Source organism: Chelonia mydas, chromosome 28 (genome assembly GCF_015237465.2).
Source record: "Chelonia mydas isolate rCheMyd1 chromosome 28, rCheMyd1.pri.v2, whole genome shotgun sequence".
Taxonomy (NCBI): Eukaryota; Metazoa; Chordata; order Testudines; family Cheloniidae; genus Chelonia; species Chelonia mydas.
In genome coordinates, this window is record NC_051268.2 from 210,211 (window position 1) to 236,216 (window position 26,006).

General features: G+C 51.2%; 1 protein-coding gene across 1 annotated transcript; it reads right to left on the minus strand.

The window, feature by feature from the left end:
- Positions 1-6,936: 6,936 nt before the first annotated feature.
- Positions 6,937-19,398, minus strand: LOC102932620 (zinc finger protein 436). Its single transcript, XM_043537191.1, is given in 6 exon segments — positions 6,937-7,309; positions 7,311-8,677; positions 9,035-9,148; positions 10,677-10,803; positions 11,480-11,547; positions 18,160-19,398. Coding segments are annotated over 6 exon segments (1,785 nt in total). The 5' UTR covers positions 18,167-19,398; the 3' UTR covers positions 6,937-7,207.
- Positions 19,399-26,006: the final 6,608 nt, after the last annotated feature.

Here is a 26,006-nt window from a genome sequence, read left to right on the forward strand (position 1 = left end):
ACCTTGGGAAACAGAGACAGGGGCCTTTTGCCCAGTTCTTCGTTACTTACTGTGGAATTCTCTCCCCGGATCTTCAGAGACAACATTGACCTAAAACAATCGAGCAGCAGTGTGATTGTGTGCAGTCGCTTCAGTTAGTTGCACAAGTTGGGGTGTGCTCTAGTTCGCCATTTCAGACTGGAGATTTAGAACCAGTTGGTGGCACGTCCAATAGCTTGGAGTCGTCTCTCCTGTTGACTGAACTGCACTTGAAGTTTCTCCATGTCACCATGGAGGGAGCAGAGAAAAAGCAAAAAATAAATAAGAAATGACTATTTCAGTAAATAGTCACTTTCTCAAAGTCCCCAGGAAATCTGAGCTACAGTCTGGCAAATAAAATAAATATCTGGTTTTGTGACCAAATGTCCCGGAAGAGGAAAAACCCACATCACACAAGATACATCCAGTTTCATATAACTAGAAATTCCAGAGCAGGTTAAACATGATGACTGTAGCCTGATTTAGGGTATGCTAATATAAAATAAATTAATTAAATTAATGTTCTTTTATTTTATTAATTAATAATATTAACAGTATTGGTTTTAGGCTTGCCAATTTGTTTGAAGAGAAGATAAAAGTTTTTGTTCCAAATTAGGCTTCAGGGAATTTACTAAGGACCCTTGGGGGTATAGAACCATAGAATATCAGGGTTGGAAGGGACCTCAGGAGGTCAACTAGTCCAACCCCCTGCTCAAAGCAGGACCAATTTCCCAACTAAATCATCCCAGCCAGGGCTCTATCAAGCCTGACCTTAAAAATATCTAAGGAAGGAGATTCCACCACCTCCTTGGTAACGCATTCCAGTGCTTCACCACCCTCCTAGTGAAAACGTTTTTCCTAATATCCAACCTAAACCTCCCCCACTGCAACTTGAGACCATTACTCCTCGTTCTGTCATCTGCTACCACTGAGAACAGTCTAGGTCCATCCTCTTTGGAACCCCCTTTCAGGTAGTTGAAAGCAGCTATCAAATCCCCCCTCATTCTTCTCTTCTGCAGACAAAACAGTCCCAGTTCCCTCAGCCTCTCCTCATAAGTCACGTGCTCCAGCCCCCTAATCATTTTTGTTGCCCTCCGCTGGACTCTTTCCAATTTTTCCACATCCTTCTTGTAGTGTGGGGCCCAAAACTGGGCACAGTACTCCAGATGAGGCCTCACCCATGTCGAATAGAGGGGAACAATCACATCCCTCGATCTGCTGGCAACGCCCCTACGTATACATCCCAAAATGCCGTTGGCCTTCTTGGCAACAAGGGCACACTGTTGACTCATATCCAGCTTCTCATCCACTGTAACCCCTAGGTCCTTTTCTGCAGAACTGCTGCCGAGCCATTCGGTCCCTAGTCTGTAGCGGTGCATGGGATTCTCCCCTCCTAAGTGCAGGACTCTGCACTTGTCCTTGTTGAACCTCATCCGATTTCTTTTGGCCCAATCCTCTAATTTGTCTAGGTCCCTCTGTATCCTATCCCTACCCTCCAGCGTATCTACCTCTCCTCCCAGTTTAGTGTCATCTACAAACTTGCTGAGGGTGCAATCCACACCATCCTCCAGATCATTTATGAAGATATTGAACAAAACCAGCCCGAGGACCAACCCTTGGGGCACTCCACTTGATATCAGCTGCTAACTAGACATGGAGCCATTGATCACTACCCGTTGAGCCCGACAATCTTAGCCAACTTTCTATCCACCTTATAGTCAATTCATCCAGCCCATATTTCTTTAACTTGCTGGCAAGAATACTGTGGGAGACGGTGTCAAAAGCTTTGCTAAAGTCAAGGAACAACATGTCCACCGCTTTCCCCTCATCCACAGAGCCAGTTATCTCGTCATAGAAGGCAATTAGATTAGTCAGGCATGACTTGGCCTTGGTGAATCCATGCTGACTGTTCCTGATCATTTTCCTCTCCTCTAAGTGCTTCAGAATTGATTCCTTGAGGACCTGCTCCATGATTTTTCCAGGGACTGAGGTGAGGCTGACTGGCCTGTAGTTCCCACGATCCTCCTCCTTCCCTTTTTTAAAGATGGGCACCACATTACCCTTTTTCCAGTCGTCTGGGACTTCCCCGGATCGCCATGAGTTTTCAAAGATAATGGCCAATGGCTCTGCAATCACATCCGCCAACTCCTTTAGTACCCTCGGATGCAGTGTATCCAGCCCCATGGACTTGTGCTCGTCCAGCTTTTCTAAAGTCCCGAACCACTTCTTTCTCCACGGAGGACTAGTCACCTCCTCCCCATGCTGTGCTGCCCAGTGCAGTAGTCTGGGAGCTGACCTTGTTCGTGAAGACAGAGGGAAAAAAAGCATTGAGTACATTAGCTTTTTCCACATCCTCTGTCACTAGGTTGCCTCCCTCATTCAGTAAGGGGCCCACACTTTCCTTGGCTTTCTTCTTGTTGCTAACATACCTGAAGAAACCCTTCTTGTTACCCTTAACATCTCTTGCTAGCTGTAACTCCAGGTGTGATTTGGCCTTCCTGATTTCACTCCTGCATGCCCGAGCAGTATTTTTATACTCTTCTCTGGTCATTTGTCCAATCTCCCACTTCTTGTAAGCTTCTTTTTTGTGTTTGATCAACAAGGATTTCACTGTTAAGCCAAGCCGGTCGCCTGCCATATTTACTATTCTTTCTACACATCGGGATGGTTTGTCCCTGTAACCTCAATAAGGGATTTTTTAAAAATACAGCCAGCTCTCCTGGACTCCTTTCCCCCTCATGTTATTCTCCCAGGGGATCCTGCCCATCAGTTCCCTGAGGGAGTCAAAGTCTGCTTTTCTGAAGTCCAGGGTCCGTATTCTGCTGCTCTCCTTTCTTCCCTGTGTCCGGATCCTAAACTCGACCATCTGATGGTCATTGCCTCCCAGGTTCCCATCCACTTTAGCTTCCCTACTAATTCTTCCCGGTTTGTGAGCAGCAGGTGAAGAAGAGCTCTGCCCCTAGTTGGTTCCTCCAGCACTTGCACCAGGAAATTGTCCCGTACACTTTCCAAAAACTTCCTGGATTGTCTGTGCACCGCTGTATTGCTCTCCCAGCAGATATCAGGGTGATTGACGTCTCCCAGGAGAACCAGGGCCTGCGATCTAGTAACTTCCGTGAGTTGCCGGAAGAAAGCCTCGTCCGCCTCATCCCCCTGGTCCGGTCATCTATAGCAGACTCCCACCACGACATCACCCTTGTTGCTCACACTTCTAAACTTAATCCAGAGACACTCAGGTTTTTCTGCAGTTTCATACTTGAGCTCTGAGCAGTCATACTGCTCTCTTACATACAATGCAAGTCCCCCACGTTTTCTGCCCTGCCTGTCCTTCCTGAACAGTTTATATCCATCCATGACAGTACTCCAGTCATGTGAGTTATTCCACCAAGTCTCTTTTATTCCAATCACATCATAATTCCTTGACTGTGCCAGGACTTCCAGTTCTCTCTGCTTGTTTCCCAGGCTTCTTGTATTTGTGTATAGGCACTTGAGATAACTCGCTGATCGTCCCTCTTTCTCAGTATGAGGCAGGAGCCCTCCCCTCTCACGCTCTCCTGCTCATGCTTCCTCCCAGTATCCCACTTCCCCACTTACCTCAGGGCTTTGGTCTCCTTCCCCCGGTGAACCTAGTTTAAAGCCCTCCTCACTAGGTTAGCCACTAGGTTAGGGTATGACAGGAAGCTCACACTGAGACAGATATAGCCTTACAGACTTTTTATTAAAATTTATAATAGTAAGTAAATGGTAAAATACCCAGAATTACAAAGTTACAATTGCATTACTGCTATTCAAAAGATACATATGATAATATAGTATTATATGCTACAAAGCTTTGGTTAATGTACTCACACCCTTCCTTGATAACCTGGGGGTAAGAGACACAGGACCAGCCTTGCAGTTCAGGTTTCTCAATTCTTGATGCAGAGCTTAGAAAAACTAACTTAGGGTTTACTTGACTAACTTAAACTTAAAACCTAATAAAACAAAACTCAGAATAAAAGAAACCAAGCTGAGCCTAGTTCCCTTGAAACTTAAAGTTTAAGAAGAACAAGTATAGCCTACCAATAGTAGTAGCCATTGTAGATAGAATAGATAGAGTGAGTGTAAGACAGAGTAAGTGAAAATGATAGAGTGGAGTGGAGTGAAGTGCTCTAGCGAGGTGGGTCACCTCTTTTATAGGGCACAAGTGCTGGAAATCCTTCCTCCTATGCCCAAATTTTATTCCTCACCCACAAACGGTAGGGTACACTTACCCCATAAGCTAGAAGGTTTGTGCGTACTGATGACACGTATACAGTATATGCACGTTAAGTTTCCTTGTGATGTACCTGTTAAGTCTGTGGGTACCACACTGAAAAACCCTTTATGCCATTCTTCATTATCTATTGGTCTAGGTAGAAGGTTATAGACATATGCGTGGAAACTTATTTATTTAGGTAACAAGATATAGGTTAACTTTACTTTTCTGGGTAAATGGTCTTAATATAGATGTGTTAACTTCCCTAAGCTTAACACACAGGATATGGCCTTTAGGTCTCTTGCGTTACAGCCAAGATTTACTTTAATATAAATCTATAAACCTATTACAAAAAAAACAAATACTTAAACGAAAAGATACATCTATGCAAGCAAGCCAGTTAGTCCTATAGGCTACACCAGTGGACTCCAAAGTGGGGTGCGCACACCACAGCGGGTGCACAAGACCATCCCTGGGGGTGCGCGGCAGGAGGGTCACCGCCAAAGGAGCTGCCGCCTTTGATTCTTCGGCAGCATGCCTGCGGCAGCTCTTCCACATATAAAAATCAGGATTTAAGTGGTTTCAAGTAATAACAGACAGAACAAAGTAAGTCACCCAGCAAAATAAAGAAAAACACACAAGTCTAAGCCTAATATATTAAGAAACTGATTACAGGTAATATCTCACCCTCAGAGATGTTCCAATAAAGTTCTTTCACAGATTAGACTCCTTCCTAGTCTGGGCCCAATCCTTTCCCCAGGTAGTGTAAGTTCCAGCAGACATCTCAGGTGGTAAGCAGGGGATTTCTCATGACTGGCCCCCTTTGTCCTGCTCCACCCCCTTTTATAGATTTGGCACAAGGCAGGAATCTTTTGTCTCTCTGGGTCCCCACCCCTCCTTCTAAATGAAAAAGTACTAGATTTAAGATGGATTTCATCATCAGGTTACATGGTCACATGTCACTGTAAGACCCCTAGTCTCCATTCCCCATGGGCTGGCCCACACATACACAGGAAGTCTTTCAAGTAACTAAGGCCATTTACAACTGATTGTTTCTGGAAAACCCTTAATGGCCTCCACTTAATATGTTTACATCAGTGATACAAGTTTATAGCTTATTCTCCTACCTCCAGGTGTAGAGATAATACATGCAAACAAATAGGATGAACATTTCGTAGATTACAAGCTTTCTAACGACACCATACAAGGGGTATTTAGTGTAAAGCATATTCCAGTTCTGTCATATTCAAAAGCATATTTCCATAAAGCATAGAGACTGCAATGTCACACAGCCTCACCAGCCCCAGACGTCTCAGCCAAAGTCACACACCCCTATTCCCACCACCGAGGTATTGGTGCAGCACACAGGAAAACTGAGGCACATGCAGTATTCATGCAAAACAGTAAAACTCACATAGGCTCAACAGTAAGGGAACACAAACAACATAAGGGAAAATCCCCACTTAGTCACACCCTCTATCCCTGCACCTTCTCTGTTATATTTACTTTGAGAAAAATGGTACAAAACCCAACTGCTATTCAGCAGAACCCAGTGCAACGTGGGAACAACTGGGAATGAGGCAATCTGTCCCTAATGGGGGAACCTGATGACTAACAATCACTTTGCAGTGGGAGGAAAAGTATAAACTTGATGCTCCAAATTTGGTTAGACTAGGAAAAGTGCTGAAGCTTGTGTCCAGTGGTGAGGAAATTTGCTACGTTACCCTGGCCGCTATATGGGCTATTTTCTTTCTTGAAAAATAGTTGTGTCACTCCTGGTTCCCCCACCTGGGACTGATGGACATTCCTGTTGGAGGGATGCACACTTCCATCACTGTCATAAATATACAGGGAAGGGTCACCACCTTTCTGTATACAGTGCTAGAAAATCCCTCCTGGCCAGAGGCAACATCCTGTTACCTGTGAAGGGTTAAGAAGCTCAGCTAACCTGGCTTGCACCTGACCCAAAGGACCAATAAGGGGAAAAGATACTTTCAAATCTTGGGGGGGGGGAAAGGCTTTTGTTTTGTGCTCTTTGTTCACGTTTGTTCTCTCTTGGGACTGAGAGAGGCCAGACAGAAATCCATCTTCTCCAACCCATCCTAATCCAAGTCTCCAATATTGCAACCAGTAGAGGTAAGCCACGCAAGGCGGATTAGTTTATTTTTTGTTTCATGTGAATTTTCCCTGTGTTAAGAGGGAGGTTTATTCCTGTTTTCTGTAACTTTAAGGTTTTGCCCAGAGGCGGATGCTCTGTGTTTTGAATCTGAATACCCTGTAAAGTATTTTCCATCCTGATTTTACAGAGATGATTTTTACCTTTCTTTTTTTTTTAATGAAATCCTTCCTTTAAGAACCTGACTGATTTTTCCATTGTTCCAAGATCCAAGGGGTTTGGGTCTTTGATGATTTTGTAACCAATTGGTTAGGATATTATTCTCAAGCCTCCCCCGGAAAGGAGGTGTGTAGGGCTTGGGGGGATATTTTGGGGGAAGACGTCTCCAAGTGGTCTCTTTCCCTGTTCTTTGTTTAACACGCCTGGTGGTGGCGGCATAGGGTTCAAGGACAAGGCAAAGTTTGTACCTTGAGGAAGTTTTTAACCTAAGCTGGTAAGAATAAGCTTAGGGGGTCTTTCATGCGGGTCCCCACATCTGTACCCTGGAGTTCAGAGTGGGGAGGGAACCCTGACAATGACACAGGACAAAGGAGTTGATGAAAAACACTGTGGGCTTCACTCCAAGGAAGGGTGAGCTGCAAAAGGGAAAAGCAGACAACTCACCTGAAGGAACTGAGACACCACAAATGCTGCCTTAAAGTGCACTACTTGGGAATTAGGAAAAGGAAAAAACCATCTTTTCTGAGCCCTAGACAAGATTTTCATGGTGTTTATCTCCCTTGCAGCTTCTCTGGTGATAAATAAGAGTAGAGCTGTGATGGAAGGTTTTCCCGCACTCAGCATTTATAGGGTTTCTCTCCTGTGTGACTCCTCTGATGTATAATAAGGCCTGATCTCCCAGCAAAGGTTTTCCCGCACTCACAGCATTCATAGGATTTTCTCTTCTGTGTGGCTCCTCTGATGTGTAATAAGGCCTGATCTCCCAGCGAAGGTTTTCCCGCACTCACAGCATTCATAGGGTTTCTCTCCTGTGTGACTCCTCTGATGTGTAATAAGGCCTGATCTCCCAGCGAATGTTTTCCCGCACTCACAGCATTTATAGGGTTTCTCTCCTGTGTGGATCCTCTGATGTATAATAAGTCCTGATCTCCCAGCAAAGGTTTTCCCGCACTCACAGCATTCATAGGGTTTCTCTCCTGTGTGGATCCTCTGATGTGTAATAAGGCCTGAGCTCTGAGCAAAGGTTTTCCCACACTCACAGCATTTATAGGGTTTCTCTCCTGTGTGCCTCCTCTGATGTGTAATAAGGCCTGAGCTCTGAGTGAAGGTTTTCCCGCACTCACAGCATTTATAGGGTTTCTCTCCTGTGTGGATCCTCTGGTGGCGAATAAGGTGTGAGCGATCAATGAAGGTTTTCCCGCACTCACAGCATTTATAGGGTTTCTCTCCTGTGTGGATCCTCTGATGTGTAATAAGCTCTGAGCTCCCACCAAAGGTTTTCCTGCACTCACAGCATTTATAGGGTTTCTCTCCTGTGTGACTCCTCTGATGTGTAATAAGGCCTGAGCTCTGAGCGAAGGTTTTCCCGCACTCACAGCATTCATAAGGTTTCTCCCCTGTGTGGATCCTCTGATGGCGAATAAGGTGTGAGCTCCGAGTGAAGGTTTTCCCGCACTCACAGCAGTCATAGGGTTTCTCCCCTGTGTGGATCCTCTGATGGCGAGTAAGGTGTGAGCTCCGAGCAAAGGTTTTCCCGCACTCACAGCATTTATAGGGTTTCTCCCCTGTGTGGATGCTCTGATGGCGAATAAGGTTTGAGCTCTCAGCAAAGGCTTTCCCGCACTCACAGCATTCATAGGGTCTCACTCCAGTGTGGATGCTCTGATGGCGAATAAGGGTTGAGCGCTCAGTGAAGGTTTTCCCGCACTCACAGCATCCATAGGGTCTCACTCTGGTGTGGATTCTCTCATGGGTAATAAGGTGTGAGCGCCTCCTGAACTTTTTCCCACACTCAAAGCCCGTGTTATTTCTCTCTCCCGTCAGGATTCTCTGCTGGGACGTGGTTTCCTTGAGGCCTTTGTGAGTTCCCCGATAATTAACAGGTATTCCAACTGTCTGCCCCTTCTCTGGCCTGTGCTGGTTTCCCTGCCCCTTCTCTGGCCTGTGCTGCCCCTGAGAGCCTTTTCCCTGCTCACAACTCCTGGACACACTCCCTGTGCATCTTTGCAATAACGTCCCCTGCGATTCCACTTGCTCCTCTTCCTGCTGAGGATTCTGCTCCATGGTCTCTCTCACCATCCCATCACCTGCTGGGACAGAGAAAGAAAAACCTCAGAAACCAGAAGAGAAAAGGGGGGAACAAACCAAGAGAATAGCTGGAGATGGAGAAAAACCAGGGACTGAATTTCCCCCAACTCTTTCCTAAAGCAAGAGGAAGGGATCAATTCTGTATCCAGTTCCCATATAAACACTCCCCAGGGAGAAGAGAGTTTGGGGAGGGAACTACTGCCAGGAGTTAGGATGGGTAGGGAGCCATGAACAGTATCTGCCCTGAGGATATGACACCTGCTGGGGACCATCCTGAACCCAGAAACCTCACAAGGTCTTTGTTGGGAATCCCAGCTGTTTCCTTCAATCACTGAGTAGGTTTAATCATCCCTCACCCAAGCGGCTGCCTCTCAGGATCTCTCTTTCCTTTGAGCCCCGGAGATCTGGGGCCCACGGCTCTTCCCCTCGTTCCAGCTGGGAGATGACATCAGGTTTGGAAACTGGAAACCCTGCTCAGGGGAAAGACGACCAGTGAGATCAGGTAACAGCACAAGAAGAAGTTACTCAACTTGTGCATCAGCGATGGTTCTTTGAGATGTGTCTCCCTGTGGGTGCTCCACTGTAGGTGCTAGCCCATTAAAAACAGCTGTGTAGACCGGTGCCTCAGTGAAGTCTTACAATCTCTGACTCCCTGAAACCTTCCCTTCCTACCCCTCACCAGACCTCCCTGTGATGGGTTGGGTCACAGAGACCCTCTTGTCACCGAAGGTGCTGGAACTACCTCTGAGCCCATTGCTCTGTAAGTTAGCGATGTCAAAAATCGCATCCCCACCTGACATAAATTGCAGCAAAAACTGTAGTGTTGACACAGTTACAGTGGCAAAAAAGTCCATTAAACAGAAAACCAAGGAAATTAAAGGCCCATAAAGTACATTAAGCAGAGTTAAGGATGCCTAGTGCTGCCTCGTGCCCTTCCAGCATGTGGATGGTGGTGAAAAATAAAACCTCTGAAAACCAGGAAATGAAGAATTAAACTACACACCACCCCTGCAATGTAACCTTAACTCCGCCCCTACCCCCTAACCCTGAAGCTGGAAAATATCACTGGGAATAGGTCAGGAAGGGTGGTGCCAAGGTTACCAAACTACCCAAGGAAGGGGCAAATTTTCCATCTCTTGAAGTCTTCAAGTCAGGACAGGATGCCTTTCTGGAAGATGTTTTCATCAAACACAAGGAATTCAGCACACTACAATGGTAACTGGATGAAACTCCATGGCCTGTATTACACAGGAGGTCAGAGTAGATGACCTAATAGTCTCCCCCAGCCTTAAAATTTATTGATCAACAGAAGGAAGGACTAAGAACATGCCACTGTGTGTTTTACGTTCCTCAGATTTGAATACCAGCATTTCTCCATATTCACTCCAGCAGCGTGCACTGTGCCAGCTGCAGCTTTAAATGAACGGTGGAGGGACTAGTTGGAGCAGCTGGGCAGAGCTGTGCCATGAATAGAGGTGCATGTGAAACTGTAAGGAACAGGTATTCCTCATTTCAGTGCTGAGTGGCGTAGGCAGCGTCAATAAAGGCGCACAAGGGCATGTTCTTGCCACAAGGCTTGTCAGCAGGCTGGTGCCGTACATGCTAGGGGTCTCCGGGGCTCAGTAAGGGGTAAGTGAAGGCAACGACTCGGAAGGAATCCTCATTGGAAGGGTAAAGGGTTGGTGACATTATGGAAGTCTGAGATGGATTGTGCGCAGTAGGCTCAGTGTCTGAGTGCAGGCCAGGGGTAGGCAGCTTCCGTTCCCTACATCGGACCGAATCCCAAGTTTTGCCTTAGCAAAGAGACGGTGTTAGCGTTTGTGCTGTCCTGCACCTGTGCTCTGCTCCCAAAGTGTTCTGTAGCGGGGAGGCTCGAGTGCTAGTCTGTGTGTCATTGGCCTGTCAGGGGGTTGCTGAAACAGGGGGAAACTGAGGGTGCAATGTGAACCTTAACTCTTCATTTCTCCTTCTAAGAACCGAGGGGACAGGAATCCTTACCCAGCGAGGTCACATTCTCATAATTCTCCCGCATGACGTCTCCGTAGAGGGCTCTCTGAGAGGGGTCCAGCAGAGCCCACTCTTCCTCAGTGAAATACACAGCCACCTCCTCGAAAGTCACCGGCCCCTGAAAGAGCAAGAGCCCCCCACTCTGCACCTGCTGCCCAGTGACAACCCCACCGTTCACAGGGGAGGAGGCCCAATCACATGGAAGCTCTGGGAGGCAGGCAGGCAGGATCCGACCCCCTCTCCATCAGAGCAGCCAGAAGGCATCAGGTTGAGGGGAGAAAGAGAGAGAGGCAGACAGAGATGGCCGCGGTCTTCACAGTCAACACTCACCTACCAGCCAGAAGTGGATACAAGAGATAGAGTCCCCAGGAGAGTCCAGGGACAGCCAGTCCCCTGGTAGGAATCCCAACTCCCGTTCCCGTGTCAGCAGTTGGATGGAAAGGGATGGGGTGTCTTCCCTGGGCCTCACTGGAGGTTACTCTCTGGCTATTAAGTTCAGACTCCAGTATTGGAGTCTGGTACATTTCCCCAGCCCAGTCCAGGGGGGTGTTTCCTGCTTGACAAATTAGGGAATTTCCACCCACAAACCCCATGGGTTTGTTGCTAGAATCTAGGCCCCACCGTAAACAAATCCCAGCAGGTTTGTCACACCCTGTCTCCCTCCCTTTCTCCAGCCTGTGTATTTCCTGCCTCCTCCCACCTGCCGACCACCCACAGAAGCACCCACCTCCTATGTCTTTACTGCCCTTCTCCTGCCAACAGGAGCCCACCAGTAACTCCCCGATAATCCCTACCTGAACTGGCCCCACGGCAGCCATTTCCCTTCCCTGGTCCCTGGAAGGATGGGATGTAATGTTGCAGCCTGTCAGGGCAAGAAGGGGACATGTCAGAACAGGACAGTAACATCACATCACAATTCCCCGCGGCTCTTTCCCTGCAGACTGATGTTCTCGATTCTGTCATGCAAATAAAAGAAATATTCAAAACACAGTTAGTAATGGGGGGGACGGGGGAAAGACATGGGACTTTAACTACCCAGACATCCGTAGAAAAGGAATTCAAACAAACACAAAGTGTCCAATAAGTTCTTGGAATGTGTTGGGGACACCTGTTTGCTTCAGAAGATGGACGTAGTAACCAGGGGGACAGGCATTTTAGGGTTGATTCCGACTAACAGGCAGGAGTTAGTTAAGAAACGGAAGGTGGAAAGCAATATGGGTGAAAGTGTTCATGAAATGATGATTTTGTGATTCTAAGAGAAGGAAGGCATTAGAGCAGGAAAATAAGTACAACGGACTTCAAAAAGGCAGGTGATATCAAATGCCCAGCCAGGAAGCAGGGGGGCTCGGGACTGGAGAGAGAGAGACCAGGCAGAGCCCACCTGGAAGCAGGGGAGACTTGGATGTGCTGTGCTGAGGAAGGCCAGGCCTGAGGGCCCTGAGAGTTTCCTATGCTGTGTTCAGGCACTCAATAAACCCTTCTGGCTGAGAGTCGCTCTGATCTAGAGAACAGGGTTGCATCATTCCCTCTGGGAGTAGAGGCCCCGGGGGTCTAGAGCAAGTGGACTCCCGGAGGGGGCCCACAGCAAGAAACAGGTGTGCTAAGGTTCAGAGAGGTGCGGCTTCAGGAGGTAACCCCCGAGAGAGAGTGGACCCCTGAGAAGGGCTGTCTCACTGAAGGGGGTTTCCCCCAGAGACCGCATGGGGCCAAGAGTGGGCATGACCTGTGAGTCTGTGACACCTGGGACTTCTTGTAACTTTCCACTGGAAGGGAAGGGGGGGGCCAAGTTTGAGAAATAAAAGATTCCCGCTTTATGTAAATCTTATTTAAGGGTGGGGAGGAAGGCAAACGAGACGCCTTCTCTCCATGGCCTGTCTCCCCAAGAAGAAAGACTGCTAAAGCCATCTGAAGGGAAGGCAGGGGGGAGTCCACACTGAGACAGGGGTCCAGTCTGAAAAGAAAATAACTGGAACTCTGAATCACAGAAACTTTGCAACCTGCCTAAAATAACATTCAGGGTAAGAAATTACATTCTGTAACTTGTTTAAGTATATTGAGCTTAGCTTGCGTATTTTGCTTTATTTGGTCAGTAAGCTCTTTAATGACCAGACAATAAAAAGGAATCCTACAAAAATTTGAATCATGGACAGATTGCTATGGATGAGTACAAAAGAACAGCACAAGCATAGAATCATAGGACTGGAAGGGACCTCGCGAGGTCATCTAGTCCCATCCCCTGCACTCATGGCAGGACTAAGTATTTTCTAGACCAGAGATTCTCAAACTTTGGTACTGGTGACCCCTTTCACACAGCAAGCCTCTCAGTGCGACCCCCCTTATAAATTAAAAGCATTATATATTTAACACCATTATAAAGGAAGCAGTGACCATGAGTTGGTTGAGTTCAGGATCCTGACGCAGGGAAGAAAGGTAAGCAGCAGGATACGGACCCTGCACTTCAGGAAAGCAGACTTCGACTCCCTCAGGGAACTGATGGGCAGGATCCCCTGGGAGAATAACATGAGGGGGAAAGGAGTCCAGGAGAGCTGGCTGTATTTCAAGGAATCCCTGTTGAGGTTACAGGGACAAACCATCCCGATGAGTCGAAAGAATAGTAAATATGGCAGGCGACCAGCTTGGCTTAACGGTGAAATCCTAGCGGATCTTAAACATAAAAAAGAAGCTTACAAGAAGTGGAAGGTTGGACATATGACCAGGGAAGAGTATAAAAATATTGCTCGGGCATGTAGGAAGGAAATCAGGAGGGCCAAATCGCACCTGGAGCTGCAGCTAGCAAGAGATGTCAAGAGGAACAAGAAGGGTTTCTTCAGGTATGTTGGCAACAAGAAGAAAGCCAAGGAAAGTGTGGGCCCCTTACTGAATGAGGGAGGCAACCTAGTGACAGAGGATGTGGAAAAAGCTAATGTGCTCAATGCTTTTTTTGCCTCTGTCTTCACTAACAAGGACAGCTCCCAGACTGCTGCGCTGGGCATCGCAACATCGGGAGTAGATGGCCAGCCCTCTGTGGAGAAAGAGGTGGTTAGGGACTATTTAGAAAAGCTGGACGTGCACAAGTCTATGGGGCCGGACGAGTTGCATCCGAGAGTGCTAAAGGAATTGGCGGATGTGATTGCAGAGCCATTGGCCATTATCTTTGAAAACTCGTGGCGAACGGGGGAAGTCCCAGATGACTGGAAAAAGGCTAATGTAGTGCCAATCTTTAAAAAAGGGAAGAAGGAGGATCCTGGGAACTACAGGCCAGTCAGGAGTACTGTGTCCAGCGCCATCCTTCTTACAGCAGACCATAACATTTTTATCCGATCCCCCTCTCACCCTTCTTTTCTCAAGCCTAAAATTGTCCGCGGCGCTGCTGTATCGTTACGTTTAGGGGGGATTCTGACTTAGAGGCGTTCAGTCCCACACTACAAGAAGGACGTGGATAAATTGGAGAGAGTCCAGCGAAGGGCAACAAAGATGATTAGGGGTCTGGAACACATGAGTTATGAGGAGAGGCTGAGGGAACTGGGATTGTTTAGTCTGCGGAAGAGAAGAATGAGGGGGGATTTGATAGCTGCTTTCAACTACCTGAGAGGTGGTTCCAGAGAGGATGGTTCTAGACTATTCTCAGTGGTAGAAGAGGGCAGGACAAGGAGTAATGGTCTCAAGTTGCAGTGGGGGAGGTTTAGGTTGGATATTAGGAAAATTTTTTTCACTAAGAGGGTGGTGAAACACTGGAATGCGTTACCTAGGGAGGTGGTAGAATCTCCTTCCTTGGAAGTTTTTAAGGTCAGGCTTGACAAAGCCTTGGCTGGGATGATTTGATTGGGGATTGGTCCTGCTCTGAGCAGGGGGTTGGACTAGATGACCTCCTGAGGTCCCTTCCAACGCTGATATTCTATGATTCTATGAAATGCTGGAGGCAAAGTGGGGTTTGGGGTGGAGGCGGACAGCTCACGACCCCCCCACATAATAACTTCACAACCCCCTGAGGGGTCCCGACCCCCAGTTTGAGAACCCCTGATCTAGACCATCCCTGTCAGGTGTCTTATCCAACCTGCTCTTAAAAATCTCCAATGACAGATATTTCACAACCTCCCTAGACAATTTGTTCCAGTGCTTAACCACCCTGACAGTTAGGAAGTTTTTCCTGATGTCCAACCTAAACCACCATTGCTGCAATTTAAGCCCAGTGCCTCTTGTCCTAGCCTCAGAGGTTAATAAGAACAATTTTTCTCCCTCCTTCTTGTAACAACTTTTCATGTACTTGAAAACCGTTATCATGTCCCCTCTCAGTCTTCTCTTCTCCAGACTAAACAAACCCAAGTTTCTCAATCTTCCCTCACAGGTCACGTTTGCTAGACCTTTCATAATTTTTGTTGCTCTTCTCTGAACTTTCTTCAAATCTTTCCTGAAATGTGGCACCCAGAACTGGACACAATCCTCCAGATGAGGCCTAATCAGCACAGAGTAGAGCGGAAGAATTACTTATTGTGTCTTGCTTACAACACTCCTGCTAATACACCCCAGAAAGTTGTTCGCTTCTTTTACAACAGTGTTACACTGTTGACTCTCGTTTAGCTTGTGATCCACTATGACCCCCAGATCTATTTCCACAGTACTCCTCACTAGGCAGTCATTTCCCATTTTGTGTGTGTGCAACTGATTGTTCCTTCCTAAGTGGAGTACTTTGCATTTGTCCTTATTAAATTTCATCCTATTTACTTCAGACCATTTTGAATTTTAATCCTATCTTCCAAAGCATTTGCAACCCCTCCCAGCTTGGTGTCATCCGCAAACTTTATAAGTGTATTCGCTATGCCGTTATCTAAATCATTGATGAAGATATTGAACAGAACCGGACCCAGAACTGATCCCAGTGGGATCCCACTCGATATGCCCTTCCAGCTTGACTGTGAACCACTGATAACTACTCTCTGGGGACAGTTTTCCAACCAGCTATGCACCCACCTAATGGTAGTTCCATCTCAGTTGTATTTTTCTAGTTTGTTTATGAGAAGGTCATGCAAGACAGTATCAAAAGCCTTACTAAAGTCAAGATATATCATGTCTACCGCTTCCCCTCTATCCAAAAGCTTGTTACCCCGTCAAAAAAAAAGCTATTAGGGTGGTTTGACACAATTTTTTCTTGACAAATCCATGCTGACTGTTACTTATCACCTTATCATCATCTAGGTGTTTGCTAACTGATTGCTTAATTATTTGTTCCATTATCTTTCCAGGGAATTAAAAGAAGCTGATTGGTCTGAAATTCCCTGGGTTGTCCTTACTCCTCTTTTTATAGATGGGCACTAGATTTGCCCTTTTCCAGTCCTCTGGAATCTCTCCCATCTTCCATGACTTTTAGAAGATAATCGCTAATGGCTCAGATATCTCCTCAGTCAGCTCCTTCTGCATTCTAGGGTGCATTGCATCAGGCCCTGGTGACTTGAAGACGTCTAACCTAAGTAAATTTTTAACTTGTTCTTTCCCTATTTTAGCCTCTGACCCTACCTCATTTTCATTGGCATTCATTAAGTTAGATGTCCAATTGCTACTAAACCTTTTGGTGAAAACTGAAACAAAAGTCGTTTAGCACTTCTGCCATTTCCACATTTTCTGTTATTGGTTTTCCCCCCGCTCAGTGAGTACCATGAACATGTGGGGACAAAATCAGAAAGATTAACTCACAAAATAAGTTACACCTAGCAAGGGACATAGAAGGCAATAAGTAGGGTACTACTTAAATCACGGGGCAGGAAGGGGGAATCATACAATTTTTAAGGGTTGGTCATGGCAGAAATAGTGAACTTTGCGGATGTGTTATACACCCACAAAATTTGCTATTTATGTAGTGAGTAACCCACGAAAAAGTGTAATTTCTCCACAGCGTTTCTCAAACTAGGGGCCCAGACCCAAAAGGGGGTTGCAAGCCTATTCGGGGGGCGCAGTATTCCCACCCTTACTCCTGAGTTGATGCTGGCAACGGCGCTGCCTGGAGCTGGGTGGCGAGAGAGCGGTGGATGCTGGCCGGTGCCCAGCTCTGAAGGCAGAGAAGTAGGGGTGGCTTAGAATTGCCATCCTTACTTCTGTACTGTGGGGGCACTGCCTTCAGAGCTAGGCACCCAGCCGGCAGCTGCCGCTTTCCACTCCGGCTGCCCAGCTCTGAAGGCAGAGACCAGATTTCATGGTCTGTGACACAAATGTCCGCCCTCATTTTTCTGCCCCATTTTTCTACTCCCCAGCCCTGCTTTGTGCCCTTGGCGGCCGCCCCACTCACCCCACCCTAGTTATGGCCCTGTAGCTGCACCAGATTGTCTGGTTACCAAAAAAATTCACAGGCGTAATATAATAATTGAGTGTTTATATTATTCCAGCAGATTACTGATCTGCTGTGGCCTTTCCAAATTATGGCAATTAATAAAGGTCCATTATTACTTTTCTGCGATTTTCCAAGCCTTCTTTGCAACTCAGCTGCAATTATTTGAAGATCATCCTGCGATTCAGGTAGGGTCTTAATTATTATTAACCTAGAGGAGGAAGAAACAGAAACCACAATAGGGAAAGAACAGGTTAAAAATATGTAGATACATTATATATATTAATGTCAGCCATGAAATTCATTTTAGAGTGCTCAAGGAATTAGCTGAGGCAATCTGGGAACCATTAGCAATTATCTTTGAGAACACCTGGAGAACGGTGAAGACTGGAGAAGGGCAAACAGAGTACTGATCTTTTAAAAGGGGAACAAAGAGAACCGGGAAATAAAGTCGAGCCTTCCTTAGATACCTTGAATGAACAAATTATGATACAATCAATTTGTAAGCACCTAGAGGACAGTAAGGTGATAAGTTATAGCCAGCATGGATTTGCAAAAACAAATAATGCCAAGTCAATCTAATTTCCTACTTTCACAGGGGTACTGGACTTATAGATCCAGGGGACACTAGATAGGACATATCTTGATTTTAGTCAGGCTTTTGACACAGGCCCCCATGACATTCTCACCATGAACTAGGGAAATCTGGTGTACATGCAAGTGCTATAAAATGGGTGAAAATGTTGAAAGGCTGTACTCAGACAGGAATCATTAGTGGTTCACTGTCCAACTGAGAGGATGTATACAATGGGGTGCCCAGGGGCCAGTCCTGGATCTGATATATTCAATATTTTCACTAATTACTTGGATAATGGACTGGAGAGCATGCTGTCTAAATATGCAGATAACAGCAGCTGCGAGGGGTTGCAAGCACATTGGAGGACAAGATTAGAGTTCAAGGTAACATTTACAAACTGGAGAAGCAGGCTGAATGAACGAGATGAAATTCAATAAAGACAAGTGAAAGACAAATAGAAAAAGCACCCATGCCTACGTTTAAGACCTTTACCCAGACCAATAGACAACGAAGAATGGCATAGCGGGTTTTTCAAAGTTGTACCCACAGACTTAACAAGTACACCACAAGTGCATACATACCTGTCATCAATACTGTTGTGGAAAATTAACCAAGCATTGTATTTGGTTCAGAACAGCCTGAGGCCCACTTTATTACAAGCATGCAGGGGACCACAGCCAGCCTAGCTGCCGAACCCGAAACAGGGAACACAGAAGCTTTATATAGATCAAAACCACAATCAATTGCACACAGTTCCTTATTAATTTTTCGCCTTATTAGGAATACATTTTCCTTATTAGGAATACAGCAAACACAAGCTTTGTCCTGTTATTCACAGTTTGTTCTTTTGCGGTTACGAGCTTTCCTAACACTAGCTGTGGCTGTTATATTTCTCAAGATTGGCTATTACAAATTTTTCTGCTTGGAACTTTCCACTCTCTTCTCCTGCCCTCTGACCACGTACATAGTTAGCTTGACCAGAGTTTTAGGCCTACTCACTTTTCTCTTACAATACGCATGTACATATTAGCCTATGGGGTAAGTGTACCCTAACATTTCTGTAGGGGAGGAATGAAATTTGGGCATAAGAGGAAGGATTTCCGGTACTTGTGTCATATAAAAGAGCTTCATTCATCATCTATTCTAGATCTCTTCATCTTCAACTAGCCAGGAGACTCAATGAGTGTGTGACAGGAATTTTCAGGAATTCCAGGCATCCTTAGACCCCTAGAAATCTCACCTGAGGCATAAGTAAATGGTTAAAATTACAGAGACTTACAAATTGTGTGTCTCCCCCACTCTCTTAAGAAAACAGAAACCTAATTTCCTGTGACTGCAGCTTGGCAGCAGTCCCAGTATTTCTGGTTTTGTGTTGTGGTTTTGACTTAGAAGTTTAATTTTAAGGTTTTTGAATATAATACTGCAAGATAAAAAGTAATATTATAAAGTAATTGTGTTGTTAAAATAATATTATTTAAAGTGATACGATCGTCTAAGGGGGGGGAGGAGGTTTAGAACAGCTGAGAAATAGCGAGAGGATTTCTGAGCATGGTAACTCATGGGGTTTTGTAAGTGAGGTATTTGATGTAGAAACAGAGCAGAAAAAGAAAAGGGCTAAACTGGTAAAGGGAATAGTTGTGAATGCCTGCTCGTGGCTTGTAGTTCGCTGGGAAAGAAATTGAATAAAAAAGTAGGGCTACTCAGGGAAGCCCAGCAAAATGTGGATGCCAGCTTAAAGTCACTGGAGGGCTATAGATCAGACTGTGATCAGCTGTTGGAAAGAATTAGAAAAGAGAGAAGATGTGTCAGAGGAGGATAAAGAATCGATTCCCATCCCTGTCAGCATGGTGGAACCAAGAGAGGTAGACAAACCTGCAGGCCAACTACTAGAAGTAGGGCCAGAGAATTCGCTCAGGCTGATACGGTACCTTTAGGAGCGGGATTGGAGATGGAGTCTGAGAGCCACGGGCAGAGTCAGAAGAGGAAGTTAGCCGCGCAGGAGCTACCGGCAGTCTGCAGATAGGAAAAGGAAGTCCCAGGGTGGCACCACAGGAGGCGGAGCTGAGTGCCATAGACAAGGCAGCTGCTGATGTAAAGGAGGAGTTGAGCAAAGCAAAGGGGGAGGAAATAGCCTCTCCTCTGTCGGTGAGTAACCGGGCAGCACTGCCTCCCTTAGCCAGCAGGGGTCACTGCCCAAATAGTGGAGACACACACGGCCCCACCTGGCCTTGAACAGGCGCCTCAGCGAGACCAGAAACCTGGCTCCGGCAGGAGGAGGCCGGACTCCTTCGAAACGGATCATTGCGGCGGGGATCGAACCTGCTCCCGCCCCCTCGCCCCCCATGTGCTGAGAGGGATTCACGGCTACAGTTTTCCATCCCCCCCGACCCCCCCTTTCACATCATCTGCCCCCCTGGCTGATTTTCCGTCCCCCCCGCCTGACCCCCCATTTCACACCGTCTGCCCCCCCCCACCCCTGGCTGATTTTCCGTCCCCCCCGCCTGACCCCCCCATTTCACGCCGTCTGCCCCTCCCCCACCCCTGGCTGATTTTCCGTCCCCCCCGCCTGATCCCCCATTTCACGCCGTCTGCCCCTCCCCCACCCCTGGCTGATTTTCCGTCCCCCCCCGCCTGACCCCCCATTTCACGCCGTCTGCCCCCCCCCACCCCTGGCTGATTTTCCGTCCCCCCCGCCTGACCCCCCATTTCACACCGTCTGCCCCTCCCCCACCCCTGGCTGATTTTCCGTCCCCCCCCGCCTGACCCCCCATTTCACACCGTCTGCCCCCCCCACCCCTGGCTGATTTTCCGTCCCCCCTGCCTGACCCCCCCATTTCACACCGTCTGCCCCTGGCTGATTTTCCGTCCCCCCCGCCTGACCCCCCATTTCACACCGTCTGCCCCCCCCACCCCTGGCTGATTTTCCGTCCCCCCCGCCTGACCCCCCCATTTCACGCCGTCTGCCCCTCCCCCACCCCTGGCTGATTTTCCGTCCCCCCCGGCCTGACCCCCCCATTTCACACCATCTGCCCCTCCCCCACCCCTGGCTGATTTTCCGTCCCCCCCGCCTGACCCCCCCATTTCACGCCGTCTGCCCCTTCCCCACCCCTGGCTGATTTTCCGTCCCCCCCCGCCTGACCCCCCATTTCACGCCGTCTGCCCCCCCCACCCCTGGCTGATTTTCCGTCCCCCCCGCCTGACCCCCCCATTTCACACCGTCTGCCCCCCCTGGCTGATTTTCCGTCCCCCCCGCCTGACCCCCCCATTTCACGCCGTCTGCCCCCCCCACCCCTGGCTGATTTTCCGTCCCCCCCGCCTGACCCCCCATTTCACGCCGTCTGCCCCTCCCCCACCCCTGGCTGATTTTCCGTCCCCCTCGCCTGACCCCCCATTTCACGCCGTCTGCCCCTCCCCCACCCCTGGCTGATTTTCCGTCCCCCCCGGCCTGACCCCCCCATTTCACACCATCTGCCCCTCCCCCACCCCTGGCTGATTTTCCGTCCCCCCCGCCTGACCCCCCCGTTTCACGCCGTCTGCCCCTTCCCCACCCCTGGCTGATTTTCCGTCCCCCCCGCCTGACCCCCCATTTCACGCCGTCTGCCCCCCCCACCCCTGGCTGATTTTCCGTCCCCCCCGCCTGACCCCCCCATTTCACACCGTCTGCCCCCCCTGGCTGATTTTCCGTCCCCCCCGCCTGACCCCCCATTTCACGCCGTCTGCCCCTCCCCCACCCCTGGCTGATTTTCCGTCCCCCTCGCCTGACCCCCCCATTTCACGCCGTCTGCCCCTCCCCCACCCCTGGCTGATTTTCCGTCCCCCTCGCCTGACCCCCCCCATTTCACACCGTCTGCCCCTCCCCCACCCCTGGCTGATTTTCCGTCCCCCCCGCCTGACCCCCCCATTTCACGCCGTCTGCCCCTCCCCCACCCCTGGCTGATTTTCCGTCCCCCCCGCCTGACCCCCATTTCACACCGTCTGCCCTCCCCCACCCCTGGCTGATTTTCCGTCCCCCCCGCCTGACCCCCCCATTTCACGCCGTCTGCCCCCCCCACCCCTGGCTGATTTCCGTCCCCCCTGCCTGACCCCCCCATTTCACACCGTCTGCCCCTCCCCCACCCCTGGCTGATTTTCCGTCCCCCCCGCCTGACCCCCCCATTTCACACCGTCTGCCCCTTCCCCACCCCTGGCTGATTTTCCGTCCCCCCGGCCTGACCCCCCATTTCACACCGTCTGCCCCTTCCCCACCCCTGGCTGATTTTCCGTCCCCCCGGCCTGACCCCCCATTTCACACCGTCTGCCCCTCCCCCACCCCTGGCTGATTTTCCGTCCCCCCGGCCTGACCCCCCATTTCACGCCGTCTGCCCCCCCCACCCCTGGCTGATTTTCCGTCCCCCCCCGCCTGACCCCCCCATTTCACACCGTCTGCCCCCCCTGGCTGATTTTCCGTCCCCCCCGCCTGACCCCCCCATTTCACACCGTCTGCCCCCCCCACCCCTGGCTGATTTTCCGTCCCCCCCGCCTGACCCCCCCATTTCACACCGTCTGCCCCTCCCCCACCCCTGGCTGATTTTCCGTCCCCCCCGCCTGACCCCCCCATTTCACACCGTCTGCCCCCCCCCACCCCTGGCTGATTTTCCGTCCCCCCCGCCTGACCCCCCCATTTCACACCGTCTGCCCCTCCCCCACCCCTGGCTGATTTTCCGTCCCCCCCGCCTGACCCCCCCATTTCACACCGTCTGCCCCTTCCCCACCCCTGGCTGATTTTCCGTCCCCCCCGCCTGACCCCCCATTTCACACCGTCTGCCCCTCCCCCACCCCTGGCTGATTTTCCGTCCCCCCCGCCTGACCCCCCCATTTCACACCGTCTGCCCCTCCCCCACCCCTGGCTGATTTTCCGTCCCCCCTGCCTGACCCCCCCATTTCACACCGTCTGCCCCTGGCTGATTTTCCGTCCCCCCCGCCTGACCCCCCCATTTCACACCGTCTGCCCCCCCACCCCTGGCTGATTTTCCGTCCCCCCTGCCTGACCCCCCCATTTCACACCATCTGCCCCTGGCTGATTTTCCGTCCCCCCCGCCTGACCCCCCCATTTCACACCGTCTGCCCCCCCCCCACCCCTGGCTGATTTTCCGTCCCCCCTGCCTGACCCCCCCATTTCACACCGTCTGCCCCTCCCCCACCCCGGCTGATTTTCCGTCCCCCCCGCCTGACCCCCCCATTTCACGCCGTCTGCCCCTCCCCCACCCCTGGCTGATTTTCCGTCCCCCCCGCCTGACCCCCCCATTTCACGCCGTCTGCCCCTCCCCCACCCCTGGCTGATTTTCCGTCCCCCCCGCCTGATCCCCCATTTCACGCCGTCTGCCCCTCCCCCACCCCTGGCTGATTTTCCGTCCCCCCCGCCTGACCCCCCATTTCACGCCGTCTGCCCCCCCCACCCCTGGCTGATTTTCCGTCCCCCCCGCCTGACCCCCCATTTCACACCGTCTGCCCCCCCCACCCCTGGCTGATTTTCCGTCCCCCCCGCCTGACCCCCCATTTCACGCCGTCTGCCCCTCCCCCACCCCTGGCTGATTTTCCGTCCCCCCGCCTGACCCCCCATTTCACGCCGTCTGCCCCCCCCACCCCTGGCTGATTTTCCGTCCCCCCGCCTGACCCCCCATTTCACACCGTCTGCCCCCCCCACCCCTGGCTGATTTTCCGTCCCCCCCGCCTGACCCCCCATTTCACACCGTCTGCCCCCCCCACCCCTGGCTGATTTTCCGTCCCCCCCGCCTGACCCCCCCATTTCACGCCGTCTGCCCCTCCCCCACCCCTGGCTGATTTTCCGTCCCCCCCGCCTGACCCCCCATTTCACGCCGTCTGCCCCCCCCACCCCTGGCTGATTTTCCGTCCCCCCCGCCTGACCCCCCCATTTCACACCGTCTGCCCCCCCTGGCTGATTTTCCGTCCCCCCCGCCTGACCCCCCCATTTCACGCCGTCTGCCCCCCCCACCCCTGGCTGATTTTCCGTCCCCCCCGCCTGACCCCCCATTTCACGCCGTCTGCCCCTCCCCCACCCCTGGCTGATTTTCCGTCCCCCCCGCCTGACCCCCCATTTCACACCGTCTGCCCCTCCCCCACCCCTGGCTGATTTTCCGTCCCCCCCGCCTGACCCCCCCATTTCACGCCGTCTGCCCCTCCCCCACCCCTGGCTGATTTTCCGTCCCCCCCGCCTGACCCCCCATTTCACACCGTCTGCCCCTCCCCCACCCCTGGCTGATTTTCCGTCCCCCCCGCCTGACCCCCCCATTTCACGCCGTCTGCCCCTCCCCCACCCCTGGCTGATTTTCCGTCCCCCCCGCCTGACCCCCCCATTTCACACCGTCTGCCCCCCCTGGCTGATTTTCCGTCCCCCCCGCCTGACCCCCCCATTTCACGCCGTCTGCCCCCCCCACCCCTGGCTGATTTTCCGTCCCCCCCGCCTGACCCCCCATTTCACGCCGTCTGCCCCTCCCCCACCCCTGGCTGATTTTCCGTCCCCCCCGCCTGACCCCCCATTTCACACCGTCTGCCCCTCCCCCACCCCTGGCTGATTTTCCGTCCCCCCCGCCTGACCCCCCATTTCACGCCGTCTGCCCCTCCCCCACCCCTGGCTGATTTTCCGTCCCCCCCGCCTGACCCCCCATTTCACACCGTCTGCCCCTCCCCCACCCCTGGCTGATTTTCCGTCCCCCCCGCCTGACCCCCCCATTTCACGCCGTCTGCCCCTCCCCCACCCCTGGCTGATTTTCCGTCCCCCCCGCCTGACCCCACATTTCACGCCGTCTGCCCCTCCCCCACCCCTGGCTCCAGGAGTCTCGGCCCGACAGGCCCCGCGCGTGCGGCTGCCCCGAGGGGCTCCCCGCCAATCAGCGAGCGGGGAGGGGGAGGTGCCCTCACGCGCCTCGCTAACAGCCTCCGCCCGTCGGTTGGGCTAACGTCATTTCCGGCCCGAGGTGCGTCAGGAACTACATCTCCCAGCCTGCCCCGGGGCACGGCCGTCCGCTCGGGCCCAGCCTGACCCGAGGCGGGTTCGGCAGCTATGAGCCCGCGCGCGCGCGCTGCCTTGGGTGGGACTGAGCATGCGCGTGGAGCACGGAAGGCGCATGCTCAATTGTACCCGCTGAAGCCGCAGTGCCCTCACTCTGCCCTGACTTGGCCCTAAACGCCCGGGCGGGGCGGGGGGCAGGGGCGGAGTCGGGGCAGGGGGCGGACACTGACTGTGCGGGGGGGGGTCAAACAGCTGGAGGCGGGGAGAGGGGAGGGGCCGAATCAGGGGTTGGGGAGGGGGGAGCTGGGGGGGGCTTTTTTTATCCCCCCCCCCAGCACAGCCCCCGCTTCCCAGGGCCCGGGGCTTAAAGGCCACCAGGGGTCACTGCCTCGGTGTCGGGGGGGGGATAACCGGGGGGGGAGGGTGCCCCACTTAGCCAGCAAGGGTCACTGCCCAAATCGTGGACACACACACACACCCCCGGCCAGCAGGGGTCACTGCAGGAGTTGGGGTGCTATACCCAGGATACTGCCCCATGTGGAGGCCAGAGATCATTCCCCCCATACCCGCCGCCCACGTGTGGGGCTGGGGGATTGTTAGCCGATGGCCAGGGATGTTTGGTGAGGTGCCAGCTATGCCCGTTTTATACCATCCGTGACTTTAACCGCTAGGACGCACTGTCCCTTCGCGGCGGGCAGCCCGGGCTAGGCTGACGGATGCCCCAAGGTCCTAAACACCCGTGACTTTAACTGCTGGAGCTCAGAGCTCCTTCGCAGCGGGCAGTCAACACTGACTGACAGGTGCCCCAATGGCAGCACTAAGAGCCTCTCCACACCCGTGACTTTAACTGCTAGAGCTCAGAGCTCCTTCGCAGCGGGCAGCCAGGATTGACTGACAGGTGCCCCAAGAGTTTGCCCCGTGGAGGCGGCACAACTCAACACTAGGCTCTTAGTACTCTCACCTAATGGCCAGGCTTTATAGCCAAAACGGCTGAGGTTCTTTAATTGTGTTGGCTGCTTTACAGTAAACCAGAGAAAACAAGTCAGGCTTATGCACAATGGTTACCAAAATTTATTAAACTAGATTCTAATCATGTGGTTACAAAATTGCTAGTGCCTACTTATTTAAATGTAGAGATGTTACACACACAAACAAGTTACAAAACTGAAGCCACAATCCCAAAGAAAGAAAACAAAGTATAGAGCTCTATTTCAAAATATGTGTACACTAAAGATAGGAGATCAGGTGTGGGTGCTTCTTACCCTCCTTGCATCTCTCGATTCCAGCGGTGCCAAGCCAGGATCGGTCACTCAATTCCGCGGAAAGACGAATAAGGGACAAGGCTTAGGGACCCTCTTAGCTGCAGAAGCCTTGGGAGGCTGTCACTTATCTGACCAGCAGATAGATAGTGAAAAGCAC